At 56.0% G+C, this 21,332-nt stretch overlaps 2 protein-coding genes across 9 annotated transcripts; both read left to right on the top strand.

Annotated features, from left to right (window-relative positions):
- The first annotated feature begins 123 nt into the window (after positions 1 to 123).
- Positions 124 to 14,636, top strand: HARS1 (histidyl-tRNA synthetase 1). Of its 2 annotated transcripts, none has more exons than XM_054079307.1 (13): positions 124 to 262; positions 2,015 to 2,104; positions 3,725 to 3,844; positions 4,362 to 4,457; positions 5,884 to 6,009; positions 8,471 to 8,578; positions 9,017 to 9,115; positions 10,078 to 10,171; positions 10,317 to 10,444; positions 10,528 to 10,770; positions 11,627 to 11,743; positions 13,139 to 13,285; positions 14,248 to 14,632. In XM_054079307.1, the coding sequence occupies exons 2-13, from the start codon at positions 2,045 to 2,047 to the stop codon at positions 14,305 to 14,307; spliced, it is 1,398 nt and encodes a 465-aa protein (XP_053935282.1). In that variant the 5' UTR covers positions 124 to 262; positions 2,015 to 2,044; the 3' UTR covers positions 14,308 to 14,632. The 2 variants fall into 2 exon arrangements, with proteins under 2 accessions (XP_053935282.1, XP_009554181.2); XM_009555886.2 differs by lacking the exon at positions 124 to 262 and adding an exon at positions 885 to 1,001 and having other exon boundaries at positions 14,248 to 14,636.
- Positions 14,466 to 19,860, top strand: DND1 (DND microRNA-mediated repression inhibitor 1). Of its 7 annotated transcripts, none has more exons than XM_054079313.1 (6): positions 14,466 to 14,636; positions 16,495 to 16,612; positions 16,697 to 17,158; positions 17,876 to 18,114; positions 18,205 to 18,274; positions 18,787 to 19,859. In XM_054079313.1, the coding sequence occupies exons 1-6, from the start codon at positions 14,466 to 14,468 to the stop codon at positions 18,912 to 18,914; spliced, it is 1,188 nt and encodes a 395-aa protein (XP_053935288.1). In that variant the 3' UTR covers positions 18,915 to 19,859. The 7 variants fall into 7 exon arrangements, with proteins under 7 accessions (XP_053935288.1, XP_053935284.1, XP_053935290.1 ...); XM_054079309.1 differs by having other exon boundaries at positions 17,876 to 18,274; positions 18,787 to 18,884; positions 19,253 to 19,858; XM_054079315.1 differs by having other exon boundaries at positions 19,253 to 19,856.
- Positions 19,861 to 21,332: the final 1,472 nt, after the last annotated feature.

Raw genomic sequence — 21,332 nt, 5'->3', positions numbered from 1 at the left:
GTCCAGGCACCATCTTCCAGGCTGGGGCTCCTGTACCTGGGATAAGGCAATGCCAGCAGGGAATGGCTGCTTGGAAAGGAGCAAACAGAGTGTAAAATCGTGGACATTGCAGTCACCAGGCAAACTTTGTGTTGAGCTGCTCCGAAGGATGATGGGTGGTGCTGTCACCTGGTCATCCCTGTGAGCTGCTCTGAAGGATGATGCTGTCACCCAGTCAGCCCTACAAGCTGCTCCGAAGGATGATAGACAATGCAGTCACTCGGTCAGTCCTGCGAGCTGCCCTGAAGGACAGGGAACACTCACATCGCTGCCATGCAGCCTGTATCGCGGCACCAGGCAGCCCCGGTGCTGGCATCAGCTGCACAGGACACGGTGCAGCTCAAGCTGAGCTCCCAGTGTCGAGGACTGGGGTGTGTGGGGCAAACCTGAGAGCTGCGGGAGCTGAGGGGGATGGATGGGGTGGGCTCAGGGCTGTGAGAGCGCGGAGCCTCCCCCAGGAGGGCGGCAGCGGGGCTGCTGCGGGCGGGGGAGGACGCTGTGCTGTGTAAACCCGAACGGAACGAAAAACTGCCCGGAGCCGTGGTTGGGGCTGGGGGGCGGGGCTTGCGGCCCAGGAGCCGATGGGCGGGGCTCCGGCATAGGGGCGGGGCTAAGCAGTGGGGCTTGGGCTGAATGGCAGGGCCGAGGAACGGGTCGCGGTGGGGGGCCAAGAAGCGAGTCCAGTGCTGAGGGGTCAAAGCAGGTATGGCTCTGAGGGGCGGGGCTAAGGATAATGAAGGGCGGGGTTAGTGCTGAGGGGCGGGGCCAAGGAGCGGGAGGCGGTGTCAATGGAGCGCTACTGAGGGGCGGGGCCGACAGGGTGTTGCTGAGGGGCGGTGGGTGGGGCCGCGCATGCGCAGGCCGGCAGAGCGCGGGGCCCGGCTATGGCGGCGGAGGCGGCCGTGCGGGCGCAGGCGGAGGCGGTGCGGAGGGCCAAGCAGGAGAAGGCCGACCCCGAGCTGGTGCGGGAACGGGGGACTGGGGAAGCGGGGGAACTGGGAGGTTCTATGGGAGCTGGGGGCGTGTGATGCTGTGAGAATTGGGGGGAAACTGGAAAGTGCTGGGGGAACTGGGAGGTGCTGGGAGAATTGGGGGGGAGCTGGGGAGGCTGAGGGTGACTGGGGGAAACTGGGAGGTGCTGGGAGAACTGGGAAGTGCTGGGGTAACTAGCGGGACTGGGGCTGCAGAGGAAACGGGAGTGTTGGGGAACTGAGGGTGCTGGGGGAAACTGGGAGGTGCTGGGGGTTCTGAGAAGTGCTGAGTAACCGGTGGGACTCGGGGTGCAGAGGGAACTGGGAAGTGTTGGGGAACTGGTGGGGCTGGCGAAGCTGGGGGAACTGGGAAGTTCTGGGTAACTGGCAGAACTGGGGCCGCAGAGGGAACCGAGGGGTGTTGGGGAACTGGGGGTGCTGGAAGGTGCTGGGGAAACTGGTGGGGCTGGAGGAACTGGGAGGTGCTGGAGATCGGGGATGTAGGGGTAACTGGGAGGTGTTGGGGGAACTGGAAGGAACTGAGAGCATTGGTGTAGGAGTGGTGGCACTGGGAAGGGGAGTGCTGGTGAGGATGGAAATCATGATCTCAGCTGAAGGGCTGAAATGCAGGGGAGGTGGGGAGTGGGTAGTGGTGTTAGGTGGGTACTTGGGAGTGTTGGACTGGGAGGAGGATGATGGAGACAGGTGATACTGGTGAGGTAGGATGGGGGAGGTACATGGGGTGGGGTGGAGACAGGTGGTGGGATGGAAGGCGTGGAGATGGGGGAGGCAGACACTGGGGGTAACGGAGGTCTTGGAAGTCAGAGAATGGAGGAGGTGTTGGTAGTGGGAGTGGGGAGTGCCCTCCCGGCTGCTGTGGCAGGCTGGGAATAGCAGATGTACTGAGGCTGGGTGTACTGGGAATGCTGAGGCAGAAGATGTCGGGCAGGCCTGTGGGCTGGTGGGTGGCCTTATCCCTAGCTCCATCCTTGTTCACTTCCCAGATCACAAAGGAGGTGGCGAAGCTGCTGGAGATGAAGGCACAGCTGGGAGGAGATGAGAACAAACACAAGTTTGTGCTCAAGACCCCAAAGGTAGCTTGCGCTTGCACACCTCTCCTTACCCACAATCTTCCCCCGCACGCACCCCGCACCCGTGAGCAGGCTCAGCACAGCCCGGCGCAGCTTTGTTCTCCTTTTCATTTCATTATTAGGAGTGAAAACATCCCTGGAAGCACCAACCCAGCCACTCTGTTAACTCAGAGGTTTTCTGGTGCCTCTGACAAGGCACCCACTGGCTGCTGCATTCAGGCAATTAAATTCCCCTTCGGCCAAGCTTTATTGTAGCTGCCCAGTGTAGGAGCTCTCGTATCGGCTTGGTGTAACGTTGCAGTCCCGTAGTGTGATTTAGGCTGAAATGTTTTGTAACCAGAGCATTTCATCTCTAGCAGCTGGCAAAGATCAACTGGTGTGTGGAGACAGTTAAGAATGTTGCTCATGAATGGAAACAGAATATTTTACAGAATCATTTTGGTCGGAAAAGACCTTTGAGATCACAGAGTCCAACCATAAACCTGCACGGACTTGGAAAATGTCTCAAAATCATCTCCCTGTCCATTTGGATGTGTGTCTCTTCACCCAAGCAGTAGGTGATAGGACAAGAGGGAATGGCCTCAAGGTGCGCCAGGGCAGGTTCAGATTGGACACTAGGAAAAAATTCTTCACTGAAAGGGTTTTCAAGCTCTGTCAGAGGCTGCCCAGAGAGGTGTTGGAGTCCCCGTCCCTGGAGGGGTTTAAAAGACAGGCAGATGAAGTGCTTAGAGGTATGATTTAGTTAATAGACAGATACAGTTGGGCTTCATGATCTCAAGGGTCTTTTCCAAGCAAGGGATTCTATGGTTCTATGATTTCCTTTATTCTGTATTTTGGTAAATATAATTGTGGCATGAACCCTGGAAAGCGGAAGGATGTTTCTTGTTTTAAGATGTGGAGAGAGGATTTTGCAGTGCTTCAAGTGCCAGGGAAGCACAGTGTGGCTGTCCAGCCCCTCCCAGCTGAGAGGTGTGAGCTGAGATCTGCTCTCCACTGTGCAACCTGTTGCCCCGTACCTGCTCTATCCACTTCCTCCTGCCGCACTGACAGCCCCTAGAAGGGGAAGTGGGAGGCCTGGATAATTAGCAGGGATTTACGTGTTGCTGAGGGCCTAAAGGAGGTCTTTGAGATGATTCCATGATTCTTGACAGCAAGGAAATTAAGACAGAGCATGTCCCAGTGAACAGTAGGTGGGCACTTGACAGATGCTGCTCTTTGAAACAGTGATTCCTCTCTGTGGGTGTTTGGAAACTGCAGAGCTGCTGGTTGTTCCACAGCTTCAACGTGTGCCTGTTCCTGATTCCCCCTCTCAGAGTGGCTCATGGTGCAGGGCTCTGGCTCATACGCTAGAATCTGAGCTGCAGACAGATCCTGGCTGCGCTGTCATGCTCAGAAGCACTGAATTCCCCGATGCTTGGATCTGCATTAGCTCGTTTGTTTCCTGCACTGTGAAACCCCTGACTTGGGTGTAGATCTGCACATGGTGTCTGAGATGTGTCCTGATGTTTTCCAGTGGATTTTGGTGCTGATTTTTACCCCTTCTCCTGATATCTGCTGCCTGAACCTTATCTCTGTGGGTTTGCCTCTATCCCAACGTGTTCTTTGTTTCCTGTTTCTCCATAGGGCACGCGGGACTACAGCCCCAAGCAGATGGCCATTCGCGAGAGAGTCTTTGACACCATCATCACCTGCTTCAAGCGCCACGGAGCAGAAGTCATCGATACACCGGTGTTTGAGCTAAAGGTGAGTGGGACACAGCAAGTTGGCTGAGCCGATGACGATCCTGCAGTTGAAAATCTGTGGTGTCCTGAGGGCTGAGTTTTCCTCTTCCATCTCATAGAATCATGGAATCATTGAAGTTGGAAAAGCTCTCTAAGCTCTTCCAGTCCAACCATCAGCCCAATCCCACTGTGCCTGCTAAACCATGTCCCCAAGTACCACATCTGCATGTGTTTTGAACCACTCCAGGGATGGAGACTCCACCACTGCCCTGGGCGGCCTCTGCCAGGGCTTCACCACTCTTTCTGTGAATTACTATTTCCTAGTTTCCAGTCTAAATCTTCCCTTGCACAACTTGAGGCCATCTCCTCTTGTTGTATCGCTTTTTACTTGCAAAAAGTGCCACCCACCTCACCACAGCCACAACCGCCAACTGAACACATCTCCTTGATGTCTTTCCTTTCTTTCCATGTTTTGTGTGCTTCAGGGCTGATCCCCTGTCACTGACAGTGCTGTTTGTCTGTGTGTCCTTCTGTTGTAGGAGACGCTGACAGGGAAATATGGTGAAGACTCAAAGCTCATCTATGATCTGAAAGACCAAGGGGGAGAGCTGCTGTCGCTGCGCTACGACCTGACAGTATCCTGCACAGCCAAGTGGTCCGGTCACTTCTGCTGGGGCCGTGCTGTCCAGAGGGCAAGGGAGGAGGAGAAGAGAGGGCGGGCTTTTGACCCCGACTCCGCACCAATAGGGTCAGCGGGAGCAGGCAGTGGGAACAGAGCCCCTGCTTGATTGTTTGGGGGTTGTTGCTTCTGGATGAGGGGATCGAGTGCTCCCTCGGTCAGTTTGCAGATGACACCAAGTTGGGTGGGAGTTTTGATCTGCTGGTGGCAGGAAGGCTTTGTAGAGGGATCCGGGAAGTGTGAATCCGTGGGCTGAGGCCAAACTGTATGAGATTCAACCAGGCTCGGAGTCGGGTCTTGTCTTTTGGTCACAACAACCCCTTGCAGCGCTCCAGGCTTGGGGAAGAGCAGTGAGAAAACTGCCTGGCGGAAAAGGAGCTGAGGGTGCTGGTCAACAGCAGCTGAATATGAGGCAGCAGTGGCCCATGTGGCCAAGAAAGCCAGCAGGATCCTGGCTTGGATCAGCCATGGTGTGGTCAGCAGGATTAGGAAAGGGATTGTCCCCCTGCACTTGGTGCTGGTGAGGCCACACCTCAAATCCTGGGTTCAGTTTGGGCTCTTCACTCCAAGACAGACATTGAGAGGCTGGAGCATGTCTGGAATAGGGAACAGAGCTGAGGAAGGGTCGGGAGCCCAGGGCTTTTGGAAGCATCTGAGGGACCTGGGGTTGTTTAGCCTGGAGAAGAGGAGGTTGAGGAGAGACATCATTGCTCTCTGCAGCTCCTGGAAAGGAGGTTGTGGTGAGGTGGGTGGCTTCTAGGTAACAAGTGATAGGACAAGAGGAGATGGCCTCAAGTTGTGCCAGGGGAGGTTTAGATTGGATATTAGGGAAAATTTCTTTACTGAAAGAGTGGTGAAGCCCTGGCAGAGGCTGCCAAGGGCAATGGGGGAGTCCCCATCCCTGGAGGAGTTCAGACCATGTGGCCATGGCACTTGAGGACATGGTTTAGTTGGCACAGTGGGGTTGGGCTTGTGGTTGGACTGGATGAGCTGAGAGCTCCTTTCCAACCTTAATGGTTCTGTGATTCTATTTGGTGCAGCCCCCTTGTGCATGGCGGGGAGGAAGGTTTGTGAATGGGGTTTCTGCAGCAGGGAACCTGGACTGGGCTGCTGTGGCACAGCCCGTGCAAGACCCAGTTCCATTCTCATGTGGTGCTGGAAGGTGCCTGTAGGGACTATTCATGGCTGCAAATGGGCTATGTCTAGGGTGGCAGGGGAGACCTTGGGGAGCAGTGGCAAGCCCAGCATCTCTGAGCTATTTATTTGCCCCGGGTATGCACCGTACCATGCTGGGTGTTGGGGAGATAGAGAGGACCTGGCACTGCCTGATAACTGGGTGGGGTGATCACTCCCTGTTCCCATCCTTAAATCCACCCGCTCAGGTGCCCTTCGCTCGCTATCTGGCAATGAATAAGATTACCAACATCAAGCGCTACCACATTGCCAAGGTCTACAGGCGGGACAACCCGGCCATGACCAGGGGCCGCTACCGAGAGTTCTACCAGTGTGTGAGTCCATCTAGGGCACGAGTAGGGGGGATGCAGTACCATGACAATGCAGAACTAAAGGCTGTGTTACCCCTTCCATGTCGCTGTGGGGAGCTCAGGAACATGCACTGACCTTCTTAGGATGCTCCTGAGGGTGTAAAGAACAGCTCAAGAGACAGAGAAGGCAGGCAGTGGCTGTGGCACAGCTGGTGCATCTGGGGGGCTTTGTAATGCAGCCCCCAGGTATCTCCATGCTTCGCTCTGTGGAGGAGGGCGGCTCCTTGCTCCGTCCTACAGTGGATGGTGGAGGGGAAGAAATGTGTTCTGATCCCAAATCTGGCAATAAGGAAACTCCGGGGATGTTAGGAGGACGCACGAACGAGGTGAGCAGTGGCTCAGCATAGTGTGTGCTCCTTATTCCCCTGCTAGTCCATCTTTGTTTTAAAGGAAGAAAAAATACCGCCAGAGGCCAAATTACAGGACAGGTAGGAAGGCAATTCCGTTTGTGGCTTTCTGAGCCGAGTGTGGTAGCCACGAGGAACAGCTTTGCTTCGCTTTACACGCTCCCCAGGGTCTCACATTGTAAATTCCTGCTGGAGAACGTTCCTGTTCCATCACACAACCCCCATGGACATCTTCCAGCTCCAGCTTGGTGAATTCCCATTTCCAGACAAGCTGTGCTCTTTGCCTGCTGAAAGATGCTTCCAAGATCTCACTCCAAGGGCAGCTGGAAATTGTCCTTCCATATCCAGGCTGAACTTCCTTGTATCTGATCACTTGCTTTTCCCAGTGCCAGTGAAGCTTTTTAAATAGTAGCTGCATCCCTTGATAGGGATTCTTCCCTTTCTCAGATGAGCATTTGGGAAACATTTAGAGAAGCCTTTCTGTCCTTAGGCCACGTAAATCAAGCCCTAATACCTTCTCTCCTTGGAGATGCTTTGCTCAGCCTGATACTTTCAGCTGCATCTCATCTTGAATAACTATTCACCAGCCCTTGGTTGGGTTTCTCGGTGAGGCCTCAGTGGTAGCAGCACTTACCCTGACTGTGCCAGACCTCGCCCAACTTCCACAGGGATTGCATCAGCCTTTCTTGCCCTCAGCTGATCAGGGATTAACGGGTGTAATCTCATCCATTCCTTCCTCCATTGCTCTGGTTTATTTTAGAGGCTGGTTGAAGCCAGGTTGAAATTTACCCATTTAATTAAAATTAGTCTTTATCAAAACCTCATTTGAAGGCTTTGCATTTGGGGATTCATAGATGGGAGTTGAACAAGGGGTCTTCTGTTGTTCTCTATTCTGTTCCTCCCTGAACATTGATGTAGTCTTTGCTGTTTTCTAGTTTTGGGGTACCACACCAGTGAAACATGTTGCTGTTGGGCATCAGTTTTATGTGCTTGTTCCTCTGATGGAGACTGCTCAGGCTTTCCAACTCCTTTTTCTGTCCTGGCAGTTGGAGCTTTGGTTTTGCCTCAGTTGTGATCGCTTCTCATCTTCTTCCCTAATCGTTAACTTGACTGCCATGGGGATTAAAAAAAGAGCATCCTAAGAATCCAGGCATTTAGGTCATCCCAAATCATAAGTTTTCTCCTCCCCTTTCATACAAGAAGTTGTTACTACTACAAAAAGTGGAATATTTTGATTTAAGCTAAAGTACAGTTAAGTTTCATCTAAGCAGTTATATTTTTTGAAAGCTAGACAGAATGTCCCTCTGAGAGCATGTTTTCTGTTAGTCAGTTTTTTCCCCAGACACTCTTCATTCTTTGAAGATAATGTGAAGTATGATCTGTGCTGAACAGGTGTCTCTTTTTTTCTGTAATCACCTCTGTTTGGAGTTTTCATCTTATCTCAAAGGCAAGGTCAAGCAGAACTGGAGCCAGTGCTGAATTAGCAAGAGTTTTTACTGTTGCGAAGTTTCATAAGGTTAAAGTTAGACCTTGGAAAGTAATAGAGTATGCATAAGATTTCTGGGAAAATTTATCCATATGCATGCAAGTGGGAAATACATCCTCTAACAGCGTTTGTCTCATTGCACACCATCGATGGACATCGCTCCCTCACGTTGCCCAGGCCTGAGTCTTGCTGCCATTTTCGGTATCACTTTCCTGGTTCCTTTTTTTCTTTACATCTGCTGGTTGCTCTGTTGTCCCTTTTCTGTTGCTTCCCAAAGATCTCCATTGCAAAATGTCTGGCACAGTGAGCTCTGTGCCAGGCAGGAGCAGGGCATGCTCCTCTGGGAGCAGAGAGCAGGGAGAAGCAAGCAGCTTCTCTCAAACTGTTTGCGCTGCGGACTTGAGAGCACCGCTGCCTTCCATGAAGGAGCATCATAGCCCACATCCCATCCCCCTGGATCTCATTGGGGAGGGAATAGTGCTTCCATGCATCCCATTCCTGTTGCTTTTTGTTAACCCACCACTTTTAACAGCGAAGTTGAAGCTTTGCTGCAGCCATGCTGAGTTGCTCACTGCCTTTTCCTGTGCTCCAGGATTTTGACATCGCGGGGCAGTTCGACCCAATGATTCCCGACGCTGAGTGCCTGAAGATAGTGCACGAGATCCTGAGCAACCTGCAACTTGGGGACTTTCTCATTAAGGTGAGACTGGGTGGATTGCTCTGTGCCACGGTGGGAAGCAGTGGGCATTGTTCCTGTGGTTTCACACATCAGTGCCTGTTCCCTCTCTCAACGCCCACCAGTTCATCCTGCCTATGCTGTATGTGCCGGGAGGCTGGAACTCAGCTCACTTGCCTTTAGCTGGGAGTGCAGAGAGGTTTCCTGAGGCTGCAGTTAGAGTTCTGTGTAGTGTTAACCACAGTCCCTGCGAAACATCCAGCATCTGCCTAACCAGGTGCCCTGCTGTGCTAGAGAGGCACCTCTGGAAACCAGGGAGAGATGGAAACCGTGCAAACAGAAAAACCCTTGGCAGCCACCTGCTGTTTTCTCTTCCATGCTTGGAACTACAGAGGAGAGAAACCACGCTTAGCTGAAGCATCTGTTGGAGTTGAAAGTGAGTGCCTTTCTCCCTCTCCCCAGGTCAATGACCGGCGCATCCTCGATGGGATGTTTGCGGTTTGCGGAGTCCCAGACAGCAAGTTCCGAACAATCTGCTCCAGCGTTGACAAACTGGATAAGGTACGGACTGGAGCCCTGTGATGCCACTGTCACCTTCCTGGGAGTCCCTGCCCCTCTGGGCTGTGCTCACCATGGTCCATGAGCTCTGGCTGGAAAATGCCAGTAAACACTGAGATGTTCTTATTCCCCTGTTTCTCTGGAGGGGAGGCGTGCAGGGCACAGCAGTCACATAAGAAAACTGGATCCTGTGCTTTCTTCTCCAGTATCCCACGAGGTCCTGACAACTGGAAAGGAGGAAGGGGAAGGTGCTCCACCTGGGAGGTTCAGCATCCCAAACCTCAGCTGCCTTAAGGCACTGCTGCTTATGAACTGGGATCATGAAATCTGACCCCAGAGTGGCCCATCCAGGATTGGGCTTTTTTAGAGCAGGATAATTTCCTTGGGTTTGTACCGAGCTGCTGCAATTTATCTCAGCGCAGCTGGATGTGATCAAGGCTCACGTTTTCTCTGAGCCTTTGGGCATTGGGAAAACTGCAGCTCACGCTGCTTATGTTGGGTTTTTCATCACCTAGCCATCTCCTCACACCTTTCTAGATGGTGGGCATTACCAGCAGCACTTCCTGGACTGATGTTCATGGCTGAGTCCCTAACCAAGAAAACCACAGCAGCAGGATGTCTCTCAAACATGATGCTTTTACAGCACTGTCCTCGAAGTCTGGCTAGAAATCAAAGCCAAAGTGTTTGTCCTGAGGCTTCATGTTTCTGGTGGCTTTCCTGCTGGTAGGGTTGGGATACACAGGCTGGGCAGAGGCACCAGGAATGGAGCTGTGACTATATGACGATGTTCTGGGAGCACCTGTGCTGCTGCTTCTCTCAGGCACTTCTGAACCACACTGGCACTGGAGGGGCTTTGCCGTGTGAAGATCTGTTTGTCTGTATGGGCAGAACCACTGGAGACCTTCCTCCAGCGAGCTCTTCTGTGTCCCTGGAGCAGCGGCTGATGTTGTTCTCTCCCCTCACAGATGCCATGGGAAGAAGTGCGTAGTGAGATGGTAGGGGAGAAGGCGCTCTCTCCTGAGGCTGCGGATCACATTGGGGAATATGTCCAGCTTCACGGTGAGCACAGTGGGGTGGAGCCCTCGGCCTTGATCTTCCAGGCAGGGTCAGAGCTGGAATGGTGCAGGGCAGATCCGTGTCTGGATGGGCCCGTGGCTGCGGGGGCTGCAGCCTGGCAGACTGGAGGCCTGTCTCGTTCCCGCAGGTGGGCTGGACCTGGCTGAGCGGCTTCTCCAAGACCCCAAGCTGTCCCAGAACAAGCTGGCCAAGGAGGGGCTGGGGGACCTAAAGCTGCTGTTTGAGTACTTGGCACTGTTTGGCATCGCAGAGAAGGTGAGGAGAGGTGGAGTCGGGAGGTGCTGCCCTCCTGGCTGGGCCCTGAGCGCCTCATGAGCAGCTTTCCCTGCATCCCACAGATCTCCTTCGACCTGAGCCTGGCGCGGGGTCTGGACTATTACACGGGGGTGATCTTTGAGGCTGTGCTGCTGCAGCCGGAGAACGACCACATGGAGGAGCCCGTGGGCGTTGGGAGCGTGGCTGGAGGTGGCCGCTATGATGGGCTGGTGGGAATGTTTGATCCCAAGGGCCGGAAGGTGCCTTGCGTGGGGGTCAGCATTGGCATTGAGCGGATCTTCTCCATCCTGGAGCAGAGAGTTGAGGTAGGTGCTTTTTGTGCTCAACTAAGCATGGAGAAAGAGCAAGGACTGACAATTTTCTGACGTACCCCCAGTCCAGCAGATGCTGAAAGCGAGTCTTCCTTGGAGGAACTTGGCCTCCACTCTGCTCTGCAGCAGGACTCATGAACCAAAATATTTCCATTTTTTTCTAGCTTGGGAAATGATGCCTGGGGCTCCTGCTGGAGACAAGGCCCCTCTTCCAGCAGCCCTCAGATGTGGCTTGTTCAGGAGAGGGAACTGTAATCCTCAGCAGCACCAGATGCTCTAATGTTCCCCTCGGTGTCCATGTGGCCCCACATCCTCCTTGGCCAGCTGGCACTGCTCTGGGAGGCTGGCACAGAGATGGCAGACCTCTTCCAGTCCTGCCCAAGGGACCAGGCAGGGATGGAATGTCTGAGGGCAGGGAGCATGGTGCCTCTGGGGATTTCCCAGATACCTTTTTCCTATTCTGCCATCCTCAGAGCTGCTGTACTGGTGCGTTGTCCTCTGTCCCGAGCAGCAGGTGCTCAATAGGTCTTTGTAGGCTCCCCAAATGCTGCCCTATGTTTTTTTCCCACAGAAGCTGGTTGTGGGGAGTTGTTGCTTGGCAGCCATGCACAACTGGGACAGGAGGATGGCTGTGTTAGCCCCCCCATCATCAAACAATTGCAGAAGATGAGGTCCTGCTCCGCAACGGGGTCTGTCAGGCTTCTTGAGTGTGTGCTCTTCATCCCGTGGAGCCTGATCCTCTTTACCATTAAATTGATGGGCCTGGGCTGGGAACTCATTGTGCTCGTAGCCTCTCAGATATCTCTGTATGTCCATGGCATCTTCTGAGTCTTGTATTCTCTCCCTCTAGGCCTCTCAGGAAAAGATCAGGACAACAGAGACACAGGTGCTGGTGGCCTCTGCCCAAAAGAAGCTTCTTGAGGAGCGTCTGAAACTCGTCTCTGAGCTGTGGGATGCTGGAATCAAGGTATGACCAGATGATGGCCAGGCCAAGAGTTGCCTGGTCCGCTCTCTGGACCGAATCTGGCTTTGCTTTGGGAGGAAGGATCTCTGGGAGAAGGTGGGCAGCAGACTGCCCTCCTGAGTGGAGCCTGCCTCTCCTCGGTGTCCTGAATCAGATGTTCTCCAGGAAGGGCTGAGCATGGCTTGATCAGCCCTGTCACGCTGCAGGGGCTGCTCTGGCTGCACCTGTAACTCAAGACAGACTCTCAAAGCAGGGAACAATGCTCCAGGCCCTGCTGCATGGCAGCTAGGATGCCGCTTCCAATAAAAACGAGAAGAGCTGTAGAGCCTTGCCAGGAGGAGACAGTGGGGCCAGGGAGGAGCCTGGGCTAGTGTACACCAGCAGAAGGCACGCTGTGTAGCCTGGCCCTGCTCCCAGGATGTCTGCACAGAGGAGAGGTTGGGCAGAGAATAGATTTGGAGCAGCCCTGAGAAGGGCTTGGGGTGCTAGGCAAGGAGAAGCTCAATGTGAACCAGCAACGTGCGCTCAAAGCCCAGAAACCAACTGTGTCCTGGGCTGCATCCAAAGTGGTGGGACCAGCAGGGAGGGAGGAGATTCTGCCCCTCTGCTCCGCTCTGGTGAGACCCCACCTGGAGCCCTGTGTCCAGTTCTGAAGTCCTGAGCACAGGAAGGACATGGAGCTGTTGGAATGGGTCCAGAGGAGGCCACAGAGATGATCCAAGGGCTGGAGCACCTCCTGTACAAGGACAGGCTGAGAGAGTTGGGGTTGTTCAGCAGGAGAAGAGAAGGCTGTGGGGAGACCTTAGAGCAGCTTCCAGTACTGAAAAGGGCTCCAGGGAAGCTGGGGAGGGGGCTCTTGATCAGGGAGGGCAGGGAAAGGGTGAGGGGGAATGGCTTTGATCTGCAAGAAGGGAGATTGAGATGAGATCTTAGGAAGAAATGTTTTGCTGTGAGGGTGGGGAGGCCCTGGCCCAAGTTGCCCAGAGCAGTGGTGGCTGCCCCATCCCTGGAGGTGTTCAAGGCAAGGTTGGATGGGTCTTGGAGCCCCCTGATCCAGTGGGAGATGTCCCTCGATGGGCTTTGAGGTCCCTTCAGCCCCAAACCATTCCATGATTCTCTGAGAAGGTCTGGTTGCTGGGTTCTGACCCTGCAGGGACACCATACGGTCTGGCATGGACCTGAGCTCATGAGCTGGTGTTTTCCTGTGATGGGCAGTGCCTGCTGAGCACCTCTGAGCTGTGCTGTGTTCCTCGTTAGCTTTAATAGCCGGCTTTCTCCATTAGTCTTCTCTGCACAGACCCATGCTGGCCAGATGGGAATTATCCAACAGTGCCTTGTCGCAAGGCATGGAGAACAGCCCAGTGCTGATTGCAGAGCTGTGCTTTGGATCTCTTCCAGGCAGAGGTGCTGTACAAGAAGAATCCCAAGCTGCTGAACCAGCTCCAGTACTGCGAGGACGCAGGGATCCCCCTCGTCGCCATCGTGGGAGAGCAGGAGCTCAAGGACGGAGTCGTCAAACTGCGGGATGTGGCAACCCGGGAGGAGGTGAGGCCCCTCGTAGGTCCATGGCCCTTCATCTTGGCTCCAGACCCATCCATACCTGGTGCTGCCCTGGGGTCATACACAGCGAGGTGGCTTTGCCAGCCCGTGTTTTGAGTGTAGCACCTAAAGGCAAGATGAGAGGAGCGGTGTTGTTCCACTGGGTGTTTAAAGCCTCTCTGACTTCATGGAGTGGCTCGCACAGAGGGCGCAGGGAAGGCTCTGTGGGCAGCGTGGCACAAGCAGGGCCAGCAGACAGGAGGTGAGGGCCATGGAGTGGTGGTGCTGCCTTGTGAGTGCAGCATGGAGACCAAGTGAGGTACATTCCCTTAGTGCAGAAATGCTGTAGAGCACATCCCTGGTGCCAGTTGGCCACCAGCCCCTCCTGAACAGGTTTTTTTGGGTCATATATTGGCTTCCTTGTTGGATGTTTTCCAGTAGTGCTCTTTCCATGGACTTCTGTAGCACCCTATGCTCTGGTTCCTTGCCCTGTTCAGTTTCTGGAGCTGTGGAGCATTGCGATCTCCAGCTCCAGAGAGTCTCCTGGTGCCTGGCCTTCTTAACTCCTCAGTTCAGGAGCCTGGAGCATGGGATGCAACTCCATGAGCTGCATGGCCACTTCTGTCCAGGGCATGGGACCATCACTGAAGGTCCTGGAGGTGCTGTGTTGGAACACATGGGACCAGTGTTGATCCATGCACTGTTCCTGGCTTCAGAACCAGTAGGAAAGACTGGGAAGAGCGTTGCTCTGGTGGTGGTTGGGCAGGGCTGCAGGCAGGTGTTCGCCCTCGCAGGTCAAGCTCTGCATGTGCTGCAGCCGCTTGATCCCGGTAGAGGGACCGGTGGGGCAGCACTGTGGTGGGGTCACCCAAGCCACAGGGCCACGAATGCCTTGGGGGTCATCCCGCCGGGACCAGAGGACATGAAATGTCCTGTTGTATTGAAGCAACTTTATGCTCCCCATGTAGGTCAACATTCGCAGGGAGAGCCTGGTGGAGGAGATCAGGATGCGAACGAGCCAGCCTTAAACCTCTTCTGGACGCCTCTCCGCCTGTGGTGGATTCTGCCCTGCAGATTTCCTCCTGGAATTGCCTTGGCCAGGCTGTCTCGCAGTGTGGTCGGGGGCTTTTCCAAGCTGTATTTATTGTCTGTGCCCTCCCTTTCCCGTTGGGAGCAGAGAGGCTGCATGCCCTTACAAGTCTGTCGCTGGAAGACGCTTCAGAAGCGGCTCTGGCAAACGCGGGCTCCGTCGCTGCCCCATGGAGCTGCCGGGGCCTCGGCTGCAGCATCCCATTCCTGTCACTTTGAACGAGCGTTATGCCCTGTCCCTGCTCCAGAGCTGACCTCAATGGAAAATGTAACCAGACAATAAATCTGTCTGTCCCGCTCCACAACTCCTGTGCCTGCCGGGGAGGGACAGGGAGGCGCTGGGGGTGGCACAGGATAGCAGTGGCGGTGGTACTGGAGATGTCATGGAGTGGCACTGGGGTTGTCTGGCAGTGGGGATGGGGGCAGGAATGTCACTAGAGTTGTCTGACAGTGGGGCTGTCATGGGGTGGCACTGGCGATGTCCCTGGGGATGGCACAGGACGGCACTGAAGTTGGCAGCAGGAATGTCACTGGGTATGTCACTGGGGGTGTCTGGCACTGGGGATGTTGGTGGGGATGTGGCTTCGGTTCCTCCTCGCCTTTGGATCCAAGCGCTGCGGAGCACGAAGCTCCCGGAGCGGGAGCTGCCCCATCCCGCTGCCTCGCCCGGAGGAGCGGGAAGGGAAGGGGAAGGGGCGGTGCTGCCGGGACCTCCGGGGCGGAGCGGCGTCCTGGAATTTTCCAGAGCTCTGGGGAGCGAGGAGCGGCGATGGAGGCGGAGGTGGGAACGGGGGAGACCCGGGCGGGGTGGGCAGAGCATTCCCGGGGAGCGGGCAGAGCATCCCTGGTGCTCGCCCGGTTCCATCCCGGTGTTTCCCGGCTCTCGGGGAGCCCCTGGAGCCTTTGCTCGGTGGCCTCAGCGTGGTCCTGTCCCCATCTCCGCCCCTCCCGTTCCCCCGGTACCCTGGGCTGGTGGCCCCGGTGCCCGTGGAGGTTCTGGAGGTGCCTCGGATTTTTGTTCCTCGTTAGCGGCTGATCCTCTCCAGGAGCCCCGGCACCTCCTCACCCCGCGGGGGCAGGAGGTGCCCCGTGTTGGGACTAACCAGGAGCTGCAGAGCCATGGCAGGAGGCTTTGTGAGCTGCGTGGTGGGTCATCCTGCGCCCTCTGAGCAGAGATTTCCACTCTGTGGGTCCCCACCTTCATCCAAAGCTGTTTTCTCGTCTTCAGGAATAGATGCAACCCCTTGGAGGTGGACAGGTCCCACCACCTGGAGATGCACGAGGCGGAGATGCAGCCAGCCTGCATTTTAGTCTGAGCTGGGGTTGATCCCACTCTCCATACGCTTTCAGAGGCCCTGATGAGGCTTCACAGTGCTTAATGAGCCAAACCTTGATGATGTTGTCACATGGTGGTGCTTCCAGACTGCCCTCTGGAGATGTGCAGATGTCCTCATAAGCCTGAGGAGATGCTGGTAGAAGAAAGCTGGCTGTGTTCTCCCAAGTGACAGCATGTGAGGCAGTGGTCTCAAGTTGTGCCAGGGGAGGTTTTGATTGGATAGCAGAACAATTTTCTCACTGACAGGGTGGTGAAGCCCTGGCAGAGGCTGCCCAGGACAGTGGTGGAGTCTTTGTCCCTGGAGGGATTCAAAAAGTGTGTAGAGGTGGCACTTCAGGACATGGTTTAGTAGACACAGTGGTGTGGTGTTGATGGTTGGACTTGATCTATGACGTCTTTTCCACCCTTAATGAGTCTATGATTCCATTTTGGGTCCTAGCCTGCCTGGGATATCCTGATGGAAGCAGTTATCTTGGCTCTGTGCTCCACTCTCCTCCTGCAGCACCATCTGGCTGCTCCCTGTGTCTCAGCTGTAGCGATTAGTGTCCTTGTGCTCTGCCAACGCTGCTGGACTTGGTCATATGGAGGAGGCTTGGATGGTGGGCAGGGTGGTCCTTGGCATGTGCAGTGTTGAGGGGCTCCTCAGGTTTGTTGAGGGCAGAAGGGTTTGATGTTTGCTCCTCCAGCCCTTGCAGTTGCTACATGGGGTTGGGATGCTCCCAGTTAGGAGGCTGGAGACTTTGGCTGGAAACTCAGCCCAGACAAGCACCAACACCATCTCCCTCCCCAGACGTGGTCCAGCTCCATCAACCAGGCGAACAAGATGGCCCTGATGGCCTGGGCAAAAAAGGCGGGTATTGAGCTGGTGCAGATCAACGGGCAGAGGCGATATGGAGGGCCCCCTCCAGGTATGTGGGACTTGCTGGGAACACAACAGGGACAGTGCCCAGCGGGATGTTACCCACCTGCTCCATGTTGCTGTGTCCCTGCAGGCTGGGTGGGCGCCCCACCACCGTCCGGCACGGAGGTGTTCATCGGGAAGCTGCCGCAGGACGTGTATGAGAATGTGCTAATCCCGCTCTTCCAGCGCGTGGGGAAGCTCTACGAGTTCCGCCTGATGATGACCTTCAGTGGGCTCAACCGTGGCTTCGCCTACGCTAAGTACAGCAACCAGCGCGGCGCCAAGGAGGCCATCGCCACCTTCAACAACTTCCAGGTGCGGGAGGGCTGTGCCATTGTTGTCTGCAAGAGCACGGAGAAGTGCGAGCTGAGCGTGGATGGCCTGACTGAATCGGTGAGCCGGCGGGAGCTGGAGGCCATGTTGCGGCGGGTGACAGACGGTATCCTCAGCGTCACCCTGCACGCCAGCCCCTGCAAGAGACGGGCCCAGCTCGCGGTGCTCAAGTACAGCTCCCACCAGGCTGCGGCCACGGCCAAGAAAGCCCTGGTGGAAGGTGAGTGGGAGGACGGGCTGCTTGAGGTCCCGGTGTCTCTAAGGACTGATCCCACCTCCAAAAATGGCTGTCAGGTGATCTCGGCCTTGAGATTCTCTTGTCCTCACTTTGTCGTGTGGGAGAGTGACTTTTTGTAGAATTAGAGCATGATTTGGGTTGGAAGGGACCTCAAAGCCCATCCAGTCCCACTCCCTGCTATGGGCAGGGACACCTCCCACTGGATCAGGGGCTCCAAGCCCCATCCAACCTGACCTTGAAACCCCTCCAGGGACGGGGCAGCCACCACTGCTCGGGGCAACCTGGACCAGGATCTCAACACCCGCGCAGAAACAAATTTCTTCCCAAGATCTCATCTCAGTCTCCCCTCTTTCAGCTGAAGACTGTTTGCCCTCATCCTATCCCTGCCCATCCTGATCCAGAGCCCCTCCCCAGCTTTTCTGGAGCCCCTTTCAGCACTAGAAGCTGCTCTGGGGTCTCCCCGTAGCCTTCTCCTCTCCAGACTGAACAACCCCAACTCTCTCAGCCTGTCCTTGTACAGGAGGTCCCAGACCCCCCCGTGGGGGTCACTGTGCCACATGTTGGGGGTGTGGTGGGTGATACTAGGGGATGGGATGGAGCGGGATGGGGTGATGCTGGGAGTGGGACAAGATGGGATGGGATGATACTGGAAGGCTGGGGTGTGGGCATCTCCTGCCAGCCGCATCTGGTCTCTACTAGGGAACACGAGGCTCAGTGGGATGGGGGTGAAGGTGGAATGGCTGAATCCTGATCTGAAGCACAAGCTGCAGTCAAACAAGGAGAAGCTGTCGCCTGGCGGGGCACATGGACACAAATGCTTGGGGATCCCCAAGGTGGTGCCGCCATCTCCAGTACCACCCACCGCGCTGGACCGCCTGAACACCCTGTGCCGGAGGCAGTACCTGGGGACACCCCTCTTCCTCACCAAGTGTGTCCAGGTGGGCCACAACGGGTGGCTGCGATTCTGGTGCCGGGTGGTGATCCCGGGGTGTTCCCTGCCCTTCACGGCGTTCATCTGGGTCCGGCAGGATGGGCCAGGTGGCAGCAGGGAAGAGGAGGTGAAGGTAGCCGTGGCGCTGCAAGTTCTCCAGATGCTGGGTGAGTCTTTGCACGACATCAGTGCCAACCCCCTGCCTTTCTCAAAGTCTTGGGACGGCACCTGGGAGCGTGGGGGGACCCAGCCTGACAGGTAGGGCTGAAAGAGTCATGGAATCATGGAATGGTTTGGGTTGGAAGGCATCTCAAAGCCCATCCAGTTCCACCCCCTGACATGGGCAGGGACACCTCCCACTGGATCGGGTTGTTCCAAGCCCCATCCAACCTGGCCTTGAACCCCTCCAGGGATGGGGCAGCCACTGCTGCTCTGGGCAGCCTGGGCCAGGGCCTCCTCACCCTCACAGCAAAATGTTTCTTCCTAGGATCTCATCTCAATCTCCCCTCTTGCAGCTCAAAGCCATTCCCTTTCGTCCTGTCCCTGCACTCCCTGATCCAGAGCCCCTCCCCAGCTCTCCTGGAGCCCCTTTCAGTACTGGAAGCTGCTCTAAGGTCTCCCCACAGCCTTCTCTTCTTCTGTTGAACAACCCCAACTCTCTCAGCCTGTCCTTTTACAGGAAGTGTTTCATCTCTGGGATCATGTCCATGGCCGCCTCTGGACTCACTCCAACAGCTCCCTGTCCCATCCCATGGGATTGGGTGGGATGGGGACGAGGTCAGCCTTGTTGAGGACTTCGGGCCATAGTTTAGTAGCACAGTGGTGTTGGGCTGAGGGTTGGACTGGATGAGCTTAGAGGGCTTTTCCCCTTCACTGATTTGATGTTTCCATGAGGAGCACGGGAAGGCTGGGCAGTGGTGGCTGCCCCTGCAGGACTCTCACGGCCCCCCATCCCCATGGGGAGAGAGTCAACCCACTCTTTTGGTCTCTCCTCATACAGGAGGTGCTCCAGCCCTCGGATCACTTTTGTGCTCCTCCAGCCTGGTGGCTCTGGGTGGGATTCCCAGTTGGAGCAGAGGATATGAGGCAAGGGGGGGTTGTGGTGCTGCTCCCAGCAGAGCCTGATCCTTTCCTCCTCCCCACAGGAGCCCAGCTGAGCACTGAGCCCCCGCCTGCCCGAACCACAGGCTGAACCTGAGCCGCCAGCCCTGGTGCCGCGGCAGCAACGTGCGAGCCCCGATGGGGACGTACTCCTGTTCCAGTTTTGAGTTTGTTTGGTTTGAGAGCCGGTGCTGGAGAATGGAGCTGCAGGCCCATTCCCTGGCCGACGTTTGGGGATAGTTCTGTTGTGGGATGTTGGGTTACATACCCCGTTTGGGTTGTTATCCAGTGGTTTGTGTTGCGCTGCTGTGGTGTGGTGGAGAGGCCCGTGCAGGTCTTGGGAGAAGGAGCAGCTGCTTGGAGAGGTGGAGGGGACCTTGGGGCTGGCCTGGCCTCACCAGGGGACCGGGTGTGGCCTCAGCTGACATGTTGGCTCCTGAGGGACAGCCTCAGTGAGGATGTGCTGCACATGGGGCCCACCCTGGAGTGTCCTGTGAGTTGGTAGAGCGGCTGTTTAACGAGGGGGTGGATGCAGGGCTGTTTGTGCCACGGGGAAGCAGCCGTGGGGTTACCGGCTGTCCATGAATGATTCCTCAGGACCAGAAGGTCTGACTGCACACTCTCCTCTTGGTATTAAAGTAGCCTGAAAAGCACCAGCTGTGTCAGTTCATCTTCTGCTCCCACATCCTCGCTCCCAGCCTGTCCAGCACCATCTCAGCACGAGGAAGCTTCTCCAGGGGCAGGAGGAGGGATGGAATGGGACTTTGATCCATCCTGTAGCCTCCAGGCTCTGGAGCCACAGCCTGCCTGAAAGCAGCAGAGCTCTGGGTCCCCAGCTTCTCCCCAGCATCTCCAAGTGCCTTTTGGTGTGCTCCAGGGTCCTCCTTGTCCACTGATGTGGTCACTCCAGGATGGAAGGCCACAAGGCTGGTCAGGCTAATGGTCCTACCATGGTACATGGTGTCCCAGCCTGGATGCTGCTGTGACCTTCCTCGTGCTTCCCAGGAGAGAGCTCCAGGGACAGCCTGAGGAGTGCACTGGGGCCCCAGAGGGGACACCAATGGGAACAGAGGGTGCAGGATCCACCCGTGCTGGCCTGTGCCAATGGCATGGGCTGCTTCCTCCACGCTCACCTCACTCAAGGTGCTGCTGATCCTTCAAGCCAGGAACATGATGGCAGCCTGGGTAAGGGCGTTGTGTGGGACCCTCAACTACATCTCCTGTGCCAGCTTGGAGAACATCGAGGACCATGCATTGAGTTTTGGGAACCCTGTGATGTAGGCGATGCTGAGGGCTTCAACGGTCACCTGACCCACAGACATCTTGTCATGAAGGAGGGCACAGTCAGGGCTCTTTGGGTTGGAGGTGGCCATGCCTTTAGCCAGGGCCTGGGGAGCATGAGATGTCCCAGGGATTCTGCAGCTGCACATGCCCTTGTGGTCCATAGTGACCTATATGGTCCACCCTCTGCCACCCCTAACCCATGGTTCCCTGCGTCCTAATAGCACCAGGGCAGGATGGACTTGGTGTTGAAGAGCTCCTGAATGCTCTCAGTTGCTTGCACCAGCACTAGTCAAAGGATGGGGCCCTTGTGGGTCAAGAAGGTTGATGGCACCCAGGGAAGGGGAGGGGGCAGGGCCTGGCCTCTGGGTGCTGGTGGTGACCCCTTTGCTGCACACAGAGCCTCATGTACCTGGAGATGCCCCACAGCTGGGCACATCTGGCTCCCTGGGCCAGATGCCCTGGTGCAGATGCCACCCAGCCCACAGGCAGCCCCACAGTAGGGGAAGGTAGTGGTGGTCCCCATCCCAGTTCCTGCCCAGCAGGGACCAGTGGGCGCCCACTGCCAAGCCCAGGGACACCTCCTGCTGCTCAGTGCCATGGGGGAATCCAGCTCCCTCCCAACAGCAGCCATTGGCCAGGATGCCTGGGCACAGGGTGCTGCCCCCAGGGCCACCAACATCCCCAGCGCCCTGCAGGTTGAGGTGACCCACACCATTGACACGAGGTGCTCAAAACTGAAAGGCACTGCGTTTTATCTTTAATTGAGCAGATGTCTAAATCAATTAAACAAAGGCTAACTGAGGTGTCTGCAGGGAGAAGGGTGCAGGCACCGCAGGGACC

The sequence above is a fragment of the Cuculus canorus genome, chromosome 14 (assembly GCF_017976375.1).
Source record: "Cuculus canorus isolate bCucCan1 chromosome 14, bCucCan1.pri, whole genome shotgun sequence".
In the NCBI taxonomy this organism is placed as follows: Eukaryota; Metazoa; Chordata; class Aves; order Cuculiformes; family Cuculidae; genus Cuculus; species Cuculus canorus.
Note: the sequence above shows the minus strand (reverse complement) of the source record. Positions and strands in the feature narration are given on the sequence as shown.

What these genes read in the sequence shown, in the direction of transcription:
- HARS1 (XM_009555886.2), top strand. Translation starts at nt 924, where the DNA reads ATGGCGGCGGAGGCGGCCGTGCGGGCGCAGGCGGAGGCGGTGCGGAGG. An exon ending in TTGTGCTCAAGACCCCAAAG is followed by an intron (nt 2,105 to 3,724) that starts GTAGCTTGCGCT and finishes GTTTCTCCATAG; the next exon opens with GGCACGCGGGACTACAGCCC. An exon ending in TCCTGGAGCAGAGAGTTGAG is followed by an intron (nt 10,771 to 11,626) that starts GTAGGTGCTTTT and finishes CTCTCCCTCTAG; the next exon opens with GCCTCTCAGGAAAAGATCAG.
- DND1 (XM_009555897.2), top strand. Translation starts at nt 14,466, where the DNA reads ATGCCCTTACAAGTCTGTCGCTGGAAGACGCTTCAGAAGCGGCTCTGG. An exon ending in AGCTGACCTCAATGGAAAAT is followed by an intron (nt 14,637 to 16,494) that starts GTAACCAGACAA and finishes CTCCCTCCCCAG; the next exon opens with ACGTGGTCCAGCTCCATCAA. An exon ending in ATATGGAGGGCCCCCTCCAG is followed by an intron (nt 16,613 to 16,696) that starts GTATGTGGGACT and finishes GTGTCCCTGCAG; the next exon opens with GCTGGGTGGGCGCCCCACCA.